General features: G+C 45.3%; 1 protein-coding gene across 1 annotated transcript; it reads right to left on the reverse strand.

The window, feature by feature from the left end:
* Positions 1-500: 500 nt before the first annotated feature.
* LOC135234874 (choline/ethanolaminephosphotransferase 1-like) lies at positions 501-14,149 on the reverse strand. The gene is made up of 9 exons (XM_064299936.1): positions 13,126-14,149; positions 10,484-10,950; positions 5,855-6,002; positions 4,951-5,092; positions 3,899-3,983; positions 3,052-3,183; positions 2,129-2,287; positions 1,286-1,411; positions 501-855 (listed from the first exon to the last, which is right to left on the reverse strand). Exons 2-9 carry the CDS (start codon positions 10,859-10,861, stop codon positions 721-723), a joined length of 1,305 nt encoding a protein of 434 aa, XP_064156006.1. The 5' UTR covers positions 10,862-10,950; positions 13,126-14,149; the 3' UTR covers positions 501-720.
* Between the last annotated feature and the right edge of the window lie 1,860 nt (positions 14,150-16,009).

A 16,009-nucleotide genomic window follows, 5' to 3' on the forward strand; every position in this document is an offset into this window, starting at 1 on the left:
ATTAAAAGCAGTGAGCTGCGGTGGCGGCAGGAGCCCATCTGTCCTCTTCTGAAGGATAAGCAGCTCCTGACAAAAGGAAGATCAGCAGATCCATTGAGGAGCAGCAGCCACAGTCTCTGATGGACTGGAAAGAAAACATTTCAACCCAAACTGTTTGAGGCTGCAGTTATGAAAGTGAGACAGTGAAATGCCAATATTGCAGAGTACATTTTTTTTTTAAAAGGAAATACTGACACTACTCCCTCATATTGCTCTGAAATTAATCATAAAAAACAAAAGCAACCAAATAATTCAACGTTATTTCTCAATTTAAAAAAAAAGAAAAGTAAAAACTCTAAAATGAACTGAAACCACATCTTATCTGCACTGTATTTTAAACACTTCGGGTTCATAGATGTATGAATAGTGAACAGTAACAGAAAATTAGTTTTCCCTTTATCTTACCACTGCTTACCAAAAAAACAGCTGTAAGTTTTACATAACAGACAGACAAGATGGAAAAACCTTTCCTCTTTTAGTCAGGAGACCATTAATCTGACCATTCTGGACACAGAACAAAATTGCACAAGACAGTGATTGAAATAAATAATTTCCTTTGAACTTTTTCCTCGTATATTCTCACCATCGGCTGTACTGGTTTTACATTCATTTCAAGATAGCGCATGTCCTTTTTATTTTTATTTTTTTTTGCAAAAAGTGGAAAAACACAAAAAGAGGTCCCTAATGGTGGTTGCGCCCTTGCTGGTTGGGGAGTGTGTTCGGGGGCTTGATTTTGAAGACGAAGATGTGCAGGTGAGAGGCGATCTGGTTGCAGACGGTGACACAGTAACGCACCAGGTCGAGGAAGGACAAGCCCTGCGGACGCACACCAACAACTACGAATCAAGCACGGCAGTTCCTCAGCCCCCAGCTCATTCAGGTGAGAGCCACAGAAGCTGCTTCCGTCCACCATCATGATCAACTGAGCTGCAGGTTAAACCAGCTCACAGTGTGAATATGAACCCAATGACACTGATCGCAGAGAGAGCGAGAGAGAGAGTGAGAGAGTGAGAGAGAGAGTGAAAGTGAGAGTGAGAGAGAGAGAGAGAGAGACAGAGAGAGAGAGGGGGGGCAGGAATAGCCACGGTGCACTTTACAGATGCTTGAGTGTTTCGTTAGGCGTACACCCACACTCACATGCATACATACGCATACACTCTCACACACATTGTCCTGCAGTGCACTTTAGTGTGATGCCCTTGGATTACTAAATTAACGGAGATGAACTGGATGAATTTGATCCTACCAGAGCGATCCAGAGGACTAGGTATTCGTCGATGAAGCTGTTGAAATACTGGTCCAGAAAGAGCAGTCCTGGGCCCAGAAAGGCCAAGTCAAGGAGATACATTTCACTCTTAGTCATATGTGCAACCTGTGAAATAAAAACAGACAGCACAAGAACGTCACTAACACACGTATACACCAGTGACAGTGCAACATACCCATACGGTACAGATAGTGTATCACACCATGGTTTTATATAACCATGGAAATACTGCCTGAGCCCAGGTTCAACATAAAGACTGTCGAGCACTCACCAGCTAACTAAATTAGAGTTTAAACAAATTAAAAATCACTATAATTTCCAAATCCAAATCTGATTTTAACATTTTTTTGCATTAAATTTTCTTTTGTTTAAATAAATTTGGCATCTCCAGTCCCACCCAAATTTGGAATGTCCAATTTGTGAATTGAAATAAAGGCATGCTCATGTATGCCCCCTTGTTCCTGCTGGCTCAGGAGAGTTTAGACAATTAGCCAGCCAGCTGCTCCTTTCCACACTGCCGTGGGGCTGGAGGAGACCCAATCATACGTGTGGATATGCCATCCCTGCCAACTGAATCCCTCCCATATGTATATATCCCTTGGGCGATGCAAAGCTCATTGTGTGTCGCCCCTGCAGGGCTCCTGGCCTGTCGGAACTGGCACGGGCTGGATTCGACCAGAGACCGCAGTGCCCACTTATGCGCCACAAGTAGCACTTCAACAGAGTGAGCTACCCAGCAGCCCCAAATCTGATTTTTCATTTGACGCTGAACGCCCTTTCGCCCTTCGAGGCTCTGAAGATGACGAAGATGGGGATACGTACCACTAGCTTGTTAGTGATCTTGGCAGACACAAAGCCAAAAGCCATGACATAAAGACAGGGATGCTTTTCAAAGAGCTGGACCGCAGACTTCTTGTAAATCATGATGGCCAGTGTGATGACTGACCCTATGTGGAAGAACGGGGTCAGGACACTCGTTCCCTGGGAGGCAAAAAAGCAATCCATCAAAATCCATACAAGAATGATTTCCCATTAATCCAGCCAACAGGCACTCCATTGAGCAGGTTATTTCATATCACAGCTGCAACTGAGTTACTACTGCTTTTCATTCATTAGGGGACAAATGCCTATGTTTCTACACTTTTTATTTCCCTAGTAGAATCCAATGTGGAATTATCTGATCATATCCTATCCCTAAATCCTGAGGGGAAACTGAGAGACTGGCAGTCATATTTGTGCTTACTCTGAATGATGACTGAGAAGGTCAGATCATTCGAACAATCTAGGCCCCACATTTGGTAATAGAAACGTTACAGCTCTGTCATCATTTTCTGTCCCTGATATTACAGCAGTACCCATAATGATACATCACTTTGATGAGTCCACTGAATTGGCAGTTGGCTAATGCCAGTATAAATATAGTGTTCTCTGTAGACCTGTGATGCCATATTCTTTGGCTGGCCAAAGAAGAAAGGGGGAAAAACATAAATGACCATAACTTTTGAACAAAACCAAAACCCTACTGGTGCAATTGAAATGCATGAAATGACAATACTTATCATAATAAAGGGTTAAAAAAAAAAAAAAAAAAAAAAAATATATATATATATATATATATATATATATATATAAAAGTTTAAAATTATAAGTGCGATACAAAATACTAATTTTCATAAAAACTAATGTGCTACAATGCTACTTTCTAGAACATTCCTACCTATGAGCAAACATTCTGAAGAACTTACTGCTATTGTGGATCCGTTCTTCCCTACCCCGCCTGTGAAAATGACCCGGAAGTAGTTTGCACAGGAGAAGATAGCCCCTGCCACAGTCAAGATGGCAGGCACTATTTTAATCTGGATATTAATCACCGGGATCTGGGGGATTTAAAGAAAATTAATTGGTTAGCCGCATATCTGTGCATCTCACTAGCAGAAAACTAACAGTAAAAACACATTATGGCAAAATGTGTTAGCTAATAAACATTCTATTCAGAGAATCCTAGAGCATAATGCAGTGGCTTTCAGTCTTGACTGTAGGAAATGGAGTCGGGGAGGTGAAGCTAAAGCAGCATTAACTAAACTACAGAAATATCAGTAAGCCTCAGCTGTGTTCCAGAGCACTGCTCTATAAAGCAATTAGTGTTACACAGTGTACTACTCTGTTAAGGAACTACACTATATGGCCAAGAGTAGTGGACACCCCTTCTAATTAGTGGGTTATGCTACTTTAGCCACACCAATTGCTAACAGCTGCATAAAAATAAAGCACACAGCCGCACAATCTCCATTGACAAACACTGGCAGTAGAATGGGTCGTACTTAAGACATGTCACAAAATCTAGCGGAAAGCCTTCCCAGAAGAGTGGAAGCTGTTATAGCAGCAAAGGGGGGCGACCAACTCCATATGAATGCCCATAGTTTTGGAATGAGATGTTCAACAAGCACATATGGGTATGGGTGTGATGTTCGGGTGTCCACACACTTTTGGCCATGTAGTGTACCTTCAGCAGCAGGATCACTGATAATTAATCATTGAAAATATCGCGGAAAGTGACGACACTGGAAAATCAGAGAGGGGTAACAGAATTACCGAAGACTGCCAAAACGCCGTTCCCCCGACGGCAGCCAGCAGGTACATGGTTATGATGAAGATCTGCACTTCCGTCACATCGATGCTGAGCAGGGAGAGAGGGCAGAAGGGTAAGAGCAGGGTTAGGGAGGTCAGTGATTCAGGTCATTAACATGCACAGCGCCCCCTGCTGGAAGCCCTGTACAGACGGCCGCTGTCCCAGCTCCGAGGCTACACGCTGAAGGACTTCGGTTTCTGCATGGCTGGCTCTGAAACCGTTCTTCACATTTTCTGATGCTGCAACGCTTTTTCTCTGCCTTAGGATGTCTGTGTGTGTGTGTGTGTATGAGTGTGTCTGTGCATGTGTGTGTGCATGCGTCTGTGTGTGTGCATGCAACTGTGGGTATGTGTGTGTGCGTGTATGTGTCTACGTGTGAGTGCATGTGTGCGTGCATACGTCTGTGTGTGCGTGCATAGGTCTGTGTGTGTGTGTGTCTGTGCATGTCTGCGTGCGTGTCTGCGCATCTGTGCGTGCATCCGTCTGTGTGTGTGTGCATCTGTGTGAGATGCTTTAAGATGCTACAACGGTTGTTGTTGACTGGTTGTTGTAGTCTTAATATAGCAACCTGGTAGCAGCTTACTTTTTTAAAGCACATAACAGCTTCAGAATTTACAGTTGAGATCATGGGTGCCGTAGAACAAAACGTGAACAAACTCTTAACCTCATGTTAACGCAGACCCTAGTTTCTGCAGAAATCGAAATCCCTATGGGAAAGGAGCACAGAATCACAGAAGGAACCACAGTCCTAACAGGCTACATTTACAAGATAAGAACGGGACACATTTCACAACTCTAAATGGAAATCAGTGTTGCAACAGCTCAAAAATATGTCTTCGGTCACAAGGCACAAGTATGTACAAGTTTAATAATCAGCGTGACTAAGGCTTTCCTGGTCTGAGCTACCCACAATCTCCCAAACTCTGCTGGACATTTTGACTCAACGGGAGGCGTTGAATGGAGTAATCAGATGTGTATCCCAACCCGCCCCCTGTCTGCGGCGGCCTGCACTCACATGCCGAAGCGCAGGGTGCCTGAGACGTAGGTCTGCCAGTGGGCACAGTAGAACATGAACATGCCCGCGAAACAGCAGAAGAACATCCAGTCCGGGTTGGTGCCCAGCTGCACGGCGATGCAGGTGCCCAGGACCACAAAGACTGCGGGGGAGAGAGAGAGCAGCCAATCAGCCACAGCGCAGCACTGCGAGCCAATCAGCCGCAGCACTGCGAGCCAATCAGCCGCAGCGCAACACTGCGAGCCAATCAGCCACAGCGCTGCGAGCCAATCAGCCACGGCGCGGCATTTTGAGCCAATCGGCTACAGCGTGGCAATGTGAGCCAGTCAGCCACAGCACAGCACAGCACAGCGGCTGCATCACTGTTCTCCTGGGAGAACATCATTAAGGAGAAAGTATCTACTGCAGTGGACAAGCTACCCTGGTGAGCACCATAAGGCTTAAGAGTGCTTTGCCTTTTACCCACTGAGATGCAAGCTCTAACGAGATCCAAACACACTACAGATCAGGACTGCTTGAAAGTTTTAAATCGTCTATCAAGGGAACATAGTATGTGGAGCAAAGACACAATTAAAACTTTAAAACTATGCAGTTAGAGCCTCTCATCACTAAGGGGCAGTGTGAAATTAGAAGGACAGCCAGCAATGCAACTTTTGCGTTAATTTTACCTGCAGAAATGCAGAACAAACAGTTATTTTTTTTCAACAAAAATTCTTCTGACATTATTTACCACTTGCGCTATTCACAGATTGGCACTTCAGTGAGGCCCCTTGTGCAAGTACAGGCAGGTGGATGATACCTGTGTGTGCACAGGGCAGGTGGGCTGTGTGTGTGGGAGAGTTTGTGTGTGTGTGTGTGTGTGTGTGTGTGAGTGTTAGTGTGAGTGAGTGTGTGAGATGTGTACCTGTGGAGAGGGAATCACAGCCATGGTCAAACAGCTCTCCCAGAGGAGTGCTGCTATTGGTCCGCCGTGCCTGCTTCCCATCGATGGCATCCAGTGACTGGTAGATAAAAAGGCCCACTGCACTTGCCAGGTATGCCCAGAGAGGTGCCTGAAGAGAAACCACACAAGGCCCCAAGATTAACGGTCATGACAAGCACAATGCAAACTAATACTACTTAAGCAGCACATATATCACGCAAAAGGAGAAAGAAGGAAAGGAGAAAAACACAGAACACTGGATGCACAATGTACTGGAGAAGGAAGCTTGATTAATAATCTAGCCGGTGGGTGGTTCGATTCAGACTGAGTGACCATTGTCAGTATGTGCAGTCATCCTCAACTTCAGATGCACATGCACAAAAATGCCCCATTTTATTCTTAAATACACAAATTATTTCTGCTAAACAGGCGAAATGCCTCAGCAGTATAACTTGCCACTGTCACTCTGTGATGTTAATTTCATCACACTGAAGAATAGCTTCTAAGCCTGGGCTAAAAATAAATTTAAAAAAAAACACACGCACACACACTTTGACCTCAAAAATCTATGAAGTAAATCTGAAAAATCCATTTCTTTGACATAGCACAAAAAGTCTAAAGTACATTTGGAACCATGCTAAAAAATCTATGTGTAACCTATATCTGTATTCACGTAATCTTTGAGAGTTTGTTGAACCCCGGGTGACCTGATTCCAGCCCATGGAATTTACAGAAGAGTGTTTCTGGCAGCAGGAAGTAGCGGCGGTGCTTTTCAGACACAAATGAGTCACACGGACTTCTCTTTTAGCTGATGCGTGAACCTTCACCACAAAGAGCAGCGAGGGCCCGCTGAAACTGCAGCCCAAATCAGACAGAAATAATAGCGCCGTGTGGAGAGAGTTCCGTCTGTTTTGCAGGGCCCAAAAGCCGGCCGCTCGCCCGCTCCAGCTGTCAAAGGGGGGAAAGTTTCTGTATTTTGCAGGGGGGCCCCCCCCCATCTTGGAGGGTGGGAGAGTTCTGTTTGCAGGGGCCCCCCCTGCGTGAGAGAGTTCTGTTTGCAGGGCCCACTCTGCGTGGGAGAGTTCTGTTTGCAGGGGCCCCCTCTGCGCGGGAAAGTTCTGTTTGCAGGGGCCCCCTCTGGGTGGGAGAGTTCTGTTTGCAGGGCCCCCTCTCGTGGGGTCTGTGAGGCCCATCGGTGGAGTCTGTTTGCAGGGCCCCCTCTGGGTGGGAGAGTTCTGTTTGCAGGGCCCCCTCTGGGTGGGAGAGTTCTGTTTGCAGGGCCCACTCTGGGTGCGAGTGCATCGTTTTCAGTCTGGAAAGAATGAGATTCCTCTGCCTTGTTTCCACCAAAAACGAAGCACTGGTGGTGCAAAACTAGTTTTAACATGCAAATAGTCTGAAGTGAAACGCTGTACGTTTTTCACTTTTGACAGTGTGGCATCGAGACCTTTGCATGCTGAACCCGTTATGACAATGTTTGGGTTCCCTGATATGATTTAAATCAGAGAAAGCAGCCTGAGCTCTCAGATTATTGATGATCATTTGTGTGTACCACACTACACGCTGTCGACAAACACACGCAACCTTGGGCGCACACACACACACACACACACACACACACAGACCCCATTGCGTGCGTGTCCTATCCCTGCTCCAGACACACGGCCCATCTCTGCCTGAACCAAACGACTCGCTGCTGCTTTTCCCGAAACGCATCCACATCCTCAGCCCGTGGAACCGGAAACGATCTCGCTGTGTCAGTGTGCCACATCCTCAGCCCCCGCCCCGCCCCGTGTCGTCGCCTCCGCCCTGACCTCGCGAGGTGACCCGCTGGCGGTTTGCACAAGGCCAGCACATTCGCCAGGCTGGAGTGCGGTGTACACTTACAGCGCGTCCTGCTCGCTGCACAAGGCCGCAGGAAAGCAAGCGACTCAGCCAATGAGCTCCACTAGGGGCCGCTGGCCCATCGAAGGTCAGAGAGCCAAGAGACTCCATGCACTTTATCCTTCAGCTGTGTTGCACACAGAGAGGGACTAAAAGCAGCCTGTAGAAGCAGAACAGCCTTTTCCGAACCTTTGACAAAAACTGATGATTTGGCACAGAACAGATACAGGTCCAGAGTCATGAAACAAAGATTTAAAAAAGGTTTGATATCCATATCATCTCAGTGCCTAGTAGAGACTTATAGACCATAGAGTGACTCTGTTTGTTCTGTGCTCGATAGATCAATATAGCATGCAAACGTACCGCAAAAGTAAGTTCAACCCAAAACAAACAAAACCCTGATTATTAAGTCTGGCTTTGTAGTACAAGAGAAACGTACATTCTTTCAAAGGGTTGACAGCTCATTCATAAAAGACACTGTCCAGTCAGCTCTAACTGTAGGGCCCACACACGTGACCAAAACAAATCCATTACAGACCAACAGCCTCGACACGTTTGACTGGGCCAGAGAGTTTCCGTACGGTCGATTTGGTTAAAACCAAACATTTTCCACGGCTTGCTTTCCCTTCCCCCAAACCGTAAATACGCGCAGGCGTCCAGAGTTTCTTAACTCGTGTCTTATGCGTGTGAAGCGAGGGGGGGACTGTGTTGCCACGGACACTGGTAAACAAGTTATATAACCAGACTGAGGAGACTCCTTCCTTTTTCAAACTATTCCCCTTCTCCTGAAGAGCCCGTTCTGGCCGGGACCCAGACCTCCCTGGAAGGACGTACGCGTCCTCCGAAATGGCGGTGCAAAACGGTGGCGGTCACCAGCGTAACAGGCTGGGGTCAGAGAGAGGCTGTGACTGGAGAAGGGGGGGGGGGGTATGTACGGTGCCTGTCCCGAATCTCCTCGCCTGCTTACAGCGGATAAAACCGCGACCACCGGATGCCAGAGGCTCCTGTGTATCCCATATAATATCTACACCCCTGGTGTCATAACACACACACACACACACACACACACACAGCGAGCCCTGCTCACCCGGTATCATATGAGTGTGTGACCCAAGGACATCACTGCGTACAGAAAGCAGCAGGAGTAAAGTGTCTGAATTAAACTACAGTTCACCGTGAGGGCACTACAGGCTAACAGCGGAGTCCCACAAAACAACACAACACTATGCTCAACTTTCCACAGAAGCAGTGTTCATCCATGGCTGAGCCACAATTAGCAGAATCATAAAGTACTAGTTTCTGAGGTCTAGCATACCGTTGTGAAAATAAGCTTTTATAAACAAGACCAGGTTAAAACCTAGTATATGGCTGGACCTAACACACATGATCCGGCCGACCAATGGTGTAACTTCATCAGTCAGTCAGTCAGTCAGCCACTCACAGACAGTCACGTTTGTAGGGCTGGCCCCGCTGTTGCGGTCCAGCCAAAAATATATTTTTAGGGCTTTATCATAACAGGTGTGTGCCCAGTGCTCTACGGGCTACGCCACGAGACCCCCACCCCCCAATGAAAGTAACCTTTGACCATTATGTGTGGTGATGCCGGAAATTTGGAACCGTTGTCATCCATTAAATATTAACAGCCACTTCTCTATTTCAGTTCTGTGAAAGACCTGCGTTCAGCGATTTATCCAGGCTGGCTTGTTTCTCCAGGCCTGTGCTGCTCTTTAAAACACATTTAAATACTTTAAAACATTTTGATTCCAGCCCTGAGGGCAGTTTGTAAACTTGCTTAGTCTCACATGCATACTTAATGCACCCTAATTGAGTTGCATTAATTCAGATGTGAGCCCAAAACCACCTGTACTCAACAGTATGAGACTTTCTCTCGAGAACCTCATTATTTACTCCCAGCAGCTTAAAAACTGTACAGACACAGCCAGTAACAAGGAAGTTCATTTACAGTAATGGGTGTTAACATTCAGACAACCAAGAATTTATGACTGTGTCGATATTCAACTTTTCATCCTGCTATTTGTCTCTAAAGTGCTTAGGCAGCGTGCAAGTGTTCTGTGCACTCCAAAAACTGAACATTTTAAAAGAGCAGGAGCTAGTGTACTAGTGAATACACTTCCTATGACCTGACCTATGATGTAATGTAGCCTAATATGCTGAAATGTGGAAAAAGAAAATCTACTTTTTATAAAGTCAACATAACTGATTGCAGCCACCGGTGTTCAGTCTGATCTAATAAACAGCTGTGGCGGAGGAAACAAAGCCGTTAGTGTTTCTGCCACACATCTCCTAACTCCCATCATCCCCACTGTCTGCTCCCCTGCAGTTCACTCTCTGGAACAGTAGGGGGCAGTGATGGTCTGGCAGAATGCACCACTCAAACAAAAACTCTCTTAAAAAGAACATTATGCAGTGAGTATACCTAGAAGGTTTAGTGGAGCTAGGACAGTAGTACAGATTGGGAGGAGATAGGACAGTACAGCAGGTTGGGTGGAGGTACGATAGTAGTACGGACGGTTGGAGGTAGGATAGTAGTACGGGCGGGTGGAGGTAGGATAGTAGTACGCGCGGGTGGAGGTAGGATAGTAGTACGGGCGGGTGGAGGTAGGATAGTAGTATGGGCGGGTGGAGGTAGGATAGTAGTACGGGCGGGTGGAGGTAGAATAGTAGTACGGGCGGGTGGAGGTAGGAGTAGAATGGGTAGAGGCCTACCTGCTCGGTGGCGGTGGGGCAGTAGTAGATCAGCACCAGCGTGGTGAGGATGTTGGTTGCCAGGCCGACGATGGTGATGAGGTTGGGGGCGATCCAGGTGGGGACGCGGGAGACCAGCCACTCCCAGTAGTCCTGCATGTAGGGCTCCAGCAGGGAGCGGCCCGCGCTGCTGTAGCGGTGGTCCTCCAGCCGCTTCAGCTGGTGGCGCGATAGGGGCGGGGCCTGCAGCTGGACCAGCTTCCTCAGGATGCAGGCTCCACCCCTTCCGCAGGGCTCCTCTCCCCCAGGGGCGGGGCTGCAGGGAGCATCTGCAGCCGGCTCCGCCCCTCGGGCACCCCGCGACCTGGCAGCACGTTGGCCGCCGCCGCTGCCGTTCATGGCGAGGTCTGGTCACGCGCACGCGCGCACACACACACTGCCTCCACCCCGCCCGGCCTCTGGGAATCCACAGCGAGGCCCCAGCACACCTGCAGAGGGAAGACCATAGGCCCATTTATTATTACATAACCATTATTACTACTACAGTTATTACACTTTTCATTACCATATTGTGCCGATTATTCGCCTGTCCTCGATTTATTGACGTGCACTCATTTTTCAAATAAATTTCCTACCATCTTGAATTTAAATTTTACAACAAAACCACAGGGGACCCCTGACTGTACCGACCCGTCAGTAGAACGAGGGGGCATAAATGGAAATTAGCAAACAGTAAATTCCACACAGACATTAGGAAGATGTTTTTCACACAGAGTAGTCACTGTCAGGTCACGTAGTTGAGGCAGAAGCTCTGGGGGTTTTAAAGACCAGGATTGATAATGCTAGATACTATCTAGTTTGTAGGTAAACCAAGTACTAGGTACCCTTTATTGATAGGAAAATGGCAAGTATTGTTGGGCTGACTGGCTTGTTCCCGACATTATGTTATGTAGTTGGAAGCTGAGGCTGGAGACTGGACAGAGCAGAGACACAGGATGAGTAGAGAGGTAAAGGGAGAGGGAGGGATTGACAGAGAAAGAGAAGGCAGTGCGCTAATTCTAATCTCTTATTTTATCCGTCCTTGCTTGTTTTCCTTGCGTCCTAGTATGGAAGGTCCAACGATTCTTGAAATTGACGTCTGGAATCACGTGTTGTTTGCGCGTTGAACACGTGATCCCACACATCAATCTCGCGTATTTTTGACCCGTAAGTGATACTCCTCGTTACCGTTTTTAAAATAAAGCCCGGTTCCAACATCGATCTGCTACACGTCATGCCCACCGCAGCTGACAAAACTTTGGTTCAATATACTAGCAGGACTAACGTAGGGGCGTGTGTGGTGTGCCCCTGCTTGTGCGGTCGTGAAAACGTAATTAATGAACTTTTTTACTGATCAAAAGCAGAACAGTGCTCTTGTCTACAGTAGTCTTGACTCATTGCATAAGGGCGATACAACAATGGCACACCCCAGAGCGAGATATGTGAGCAGGATGTGGCAAGAGCTGTCACACGTCACTGCTGCTGTTTTTGTACGCTCGTGCAGATACATATTTACCCAAAGACTTACACGAGAGGGTAACTAACGTAAACCAAGTATGCCTAACTTTGGAAATATAAAGTTAAATAAATGTCCTTATTTCGGTTTAAGTCTTACACCGATGTCTAAAAACATACCGTTAGACGAGGTGAATGACTTAGTATAAAGAAAGCTAAACATTGTGCATCTAAAGAAAGGGTTGTCAAGCAAAATAATAACTACAGCTCAGTTCTGAAATTAATTTATATTCCAATACTGACCGTAAGTAAAGAGTTATAATTCTCATTAATTTGACTCATTAAAATTACCCGAAACATACAAGCCGACTGCTGTCACCAGCAGTGTATTCTGCCTGGGGCTGTACGACGTTAAGGGCGACTGCTTACCTAACCTAGCTAACGGAATATCTAGCAATATCATATATATTTAACTATACGAAACCAGAGCCACACCTAGCAAGATGAATGTGTTTGGAGGTAATGTAGAATGACCTTGATAACTTCAACACAAAAGCAGAAATCGAAGTAATTCTAACCCCAAAGTAACATGGACTACCTTTATGTTACGAGCAATAATATTAATGTAAGTTACGCGACGTAAGTTAGCTATCTGTGTTAGATGACTGGTCTATTACAGAACAAGCATCTTGCTACCAAGCCGTTATAGCAAATTGCAGAGAAGGCTCGCCCTTGAAACTATTCAAGCTAGTTATAAATGTAGTAAAATAAAATTCATTTGCCAGCCAGCCTTGCTAACTCGCTAGATATAAGCATTTATTTTGAAAATGGAAAGTGCCCACAGCACAAGTGTCAAATGCGCTTACTAAAGCCAGCTAAGTCAGACGATGACTGGATGATAGGGTGTAGTGATAAATACGAGCTTGCTAGCATCCGCTAGCTAAATCATTCAACACAATGCTGTTTTCTTAGCTCGCAAATCAGTAGCTACCATCAAGAAAAATATTAGCACCACATACAGTTCAATTTGTTCGCTTCAGACACAAAAGTTTAGACAACGGTCATTCTAATATATAAATTTGTATTTATCTAACTGTGAATGGTGGGGTTGTATAGCTTATGCTAGGTGGTGAGCATGCAATCGTCCTTCGTTCAGTCCTCGACGTTACCTTCTAATGTTAAGACTTCAAAAACGGTCCGAAGTGTCGGCCTCTCCTCTCAGGTTCTCCTTCGCAGGCACTACACCTAACGGGGTACCAAAACTTGATGACTCGAGTATTTATAAGTATTCAGCAGGGGGTGTCCGAGACGGAAGACCACAGATCACTGGGCAAAATATTAACGATCTCCTCCGTTCAAGGAGCTGATACCGGATGGAAATTCCCCAGCACGCCGCCACTGGGCCGAGTGCAGGAAAGCTAACGCTGAAGCCACTTCCGTCGCACAATTTACCAGCTCTCGAACTAGATAACAAACAAGTACCTGAACTGGGGTAAAGTGGTCGGCAAAATTTACAACTGTAACTATCTTTTAAAATATCGTGTTAGCAAGGTCATACGTTAGTATGCAGAATGATTTTATGCCGAACAAATCCGTGATCCTTTGCTGGCGTGGTTTTGCTAACTAGACTAGCTGTTTTTTTATCTGACCTGTCACTTACTCTGCTAGCCAATCCAGCTATAGCTTTCACTATCGAACTACTTTGCTAATGTTGTTGATAATTGCTATTTAATCGTTTAATCTACCCGAATGACAGTCCAGTTTGTACGAAACGAATGCATTTTAGTAATGTCTGGTTGATCTGTTTAATGACGTTTTGCTACAGGTCTTCTGCTCTTTGGGTAAGTTAACTTTCCAGCTAGCTACAAAAACTACAGCACTTTTTGAACAACCTTGCGCGTGGAAACACTCTGGTCAAGCAACTTGCTAGACGAGTTAGCGAATTACCTTGTCTGTTGCGGAAATGTTTAATGCAAATACGATAAAACAGAAACTGTATTCAAACTACACATTTGTCATTTATTTAGGTCTATGCCGTACCAGAAATCTTCATCATCAGCTTGTCGGAAACTCTCTACTTGCAATGTGCATTTGTGGCCGCCAGAGATCAGTGAAACACAAGATAATGCATTCATGTAGGGTCAACCCTGGTTTCAGATTAGTAATACTAACAATATTATTTGACATTGTCATTAACCTCCTTGCATATGTATCAAACTCAGTTTATAGTGAAATAAAATCATGGCACGAGAACTGGTCCTTGAGATAGCTGGTCAGTTTTTGGTCAAAATAAAAGAAAACTGTTGAAAAAGTGGGGGATTATAAAATGGGAATAAACATTGTAAAGTGTAAACGACCTAAGGTCATGGGAAGAAATAGTGAGAATGAACTAAAAAAAATTTCTGCTCCTGTGAGAGCCCGTGGGAGTGGTAACACTGAGGCTCTGCTCCTGTGAGAACCTGTGGGAGTGGTAAGACTGAGACTCTGCTCCTGTGAGAACCTGTGGGAGTGGTAACGCTGAGACTCTGCTCCTGTGAGAACCTGTGGGAGTGGTAACACTGAGACTCTGCTCCTGTGAGAACCTGTGGGAGTGGTAACACTGAGACTCTGCTCCTGTGAGAGCCCGTGAGAGTGGTAACACTGAGACTCTGCTCCTGTGAGAGTTGATTAAGAAATCGACAAAGGGCAACTCTGGCTGGACGCACGTACTCCTGGATTGTGATGCCCATGCATTAGTATGGGGTATAAGGTTAAGTAGGTGAGCAAGTCTAAATTACTTGACTGCAAATTTCAATCTAGGTCAGGAACAGGCAGTTTCACCAAGAGTGGTCCCTGGGTTTCAGTATTCAAACCACTCATGGCAATGCACATTTACAAGTGCAGTAGTGTAAAGTATACAGACAATGGAGTAGTGAGCAGTGCAGAAATGGGATAGACAAATCATCTTCACCATGTTCTCAACTGCTGGATAGGTGTGCATGTGGTACACGCGCAAAGAAACCTACAGGCCTGAGAGCTTGGTTCCGACAGTAAAGGGTTCTGATGATTTTATAACAGTGTGGGAGGTAATTTCAAGGCATAATTTGGGTGCATTCATCTCCTTAGAAGGTAAGGTCAGTGCTAAGCAATCGCTACTTTTGATTGTGAATGATTGTGTTGTAGTATTTCTTTTTGTGCTGGGAGGGTTGTCTTCCAGGATGACAATTTCCCATCCTATCCACGGAGCCTGTATGGTCACCAAATGGTTTGATGAGCATGACAAAGTTATCCATATGCCATGACCTTCTCAGTCATTTATGGGAGGGAACAACAAACTTCTTCACCTCCAGTAAGGCATGAATTGATAGACTGTCTCATAGAAGAGTAGAGCACATCCCTCCTGCAGAATTCCAAACAAAAAGTAGATGTCATCAACTGCCTAATAAATGATACATATTGTTATTTCTACCTTTACAGCCACTACTAGTACATCCTACACTTGTGCAACCACATTGAATATTGTGAAAACAGAACAAGGAACAAGCTGTCAGTTATACACGTGGACTGCCTCACAAGAATTGCAATGACAAACTATAAATACACACGGCAGAAAGTGAAGGAGCATCAGGATCGCTTCCGCCTCTCTAGTTTTTAATGAAAATAGGCTCATTTTTATTTTACTGAAAGGAACTTGTTTAGTCATTTTTTAGTTCTCAATACTAATGTTGTAGCAAATTTCTCTGCTTTGAATGGTCTCTGAAACCCAAGAAACAGCCATCAAGGAAGAATTTGTATGATTGTATCAGTGTGAAGGAATGCAGAAATTTAAAGAGTATAAATCAAGTTATCTTTAAATGTTTTATTCTACATAATTGTAGTAAATCATTTATTTGGATTAAGTGTGTACCTATATTTATTCTGCATTTATCAAATATTCAAAAGTCTGAGTTGTTATTATTAACTGTGCATGTATCTGTGGCCCCAAATTAATATTCATTTAGTTAAAGTGGCCCTCCTTTAAGCTTAAGTGGAGAACACTGTCCTATCTCGACATGCCCTTCAATTATGTTTAGC

This window comes from Anguilla rostrata, chromosome 11 (genome assembly GCF_018555375.3).
Source record: "Anguilla rostrata isolate EN2019 chromosome 11, ASM1855537v3, whole genome shotgun sequence".
Lineage (NCBI taxonomy): Eukaryota > Metazoa > Chordata > Actinopteri > Anguilliformes > Anguillidae > Anguilla > Anguilla rostrata.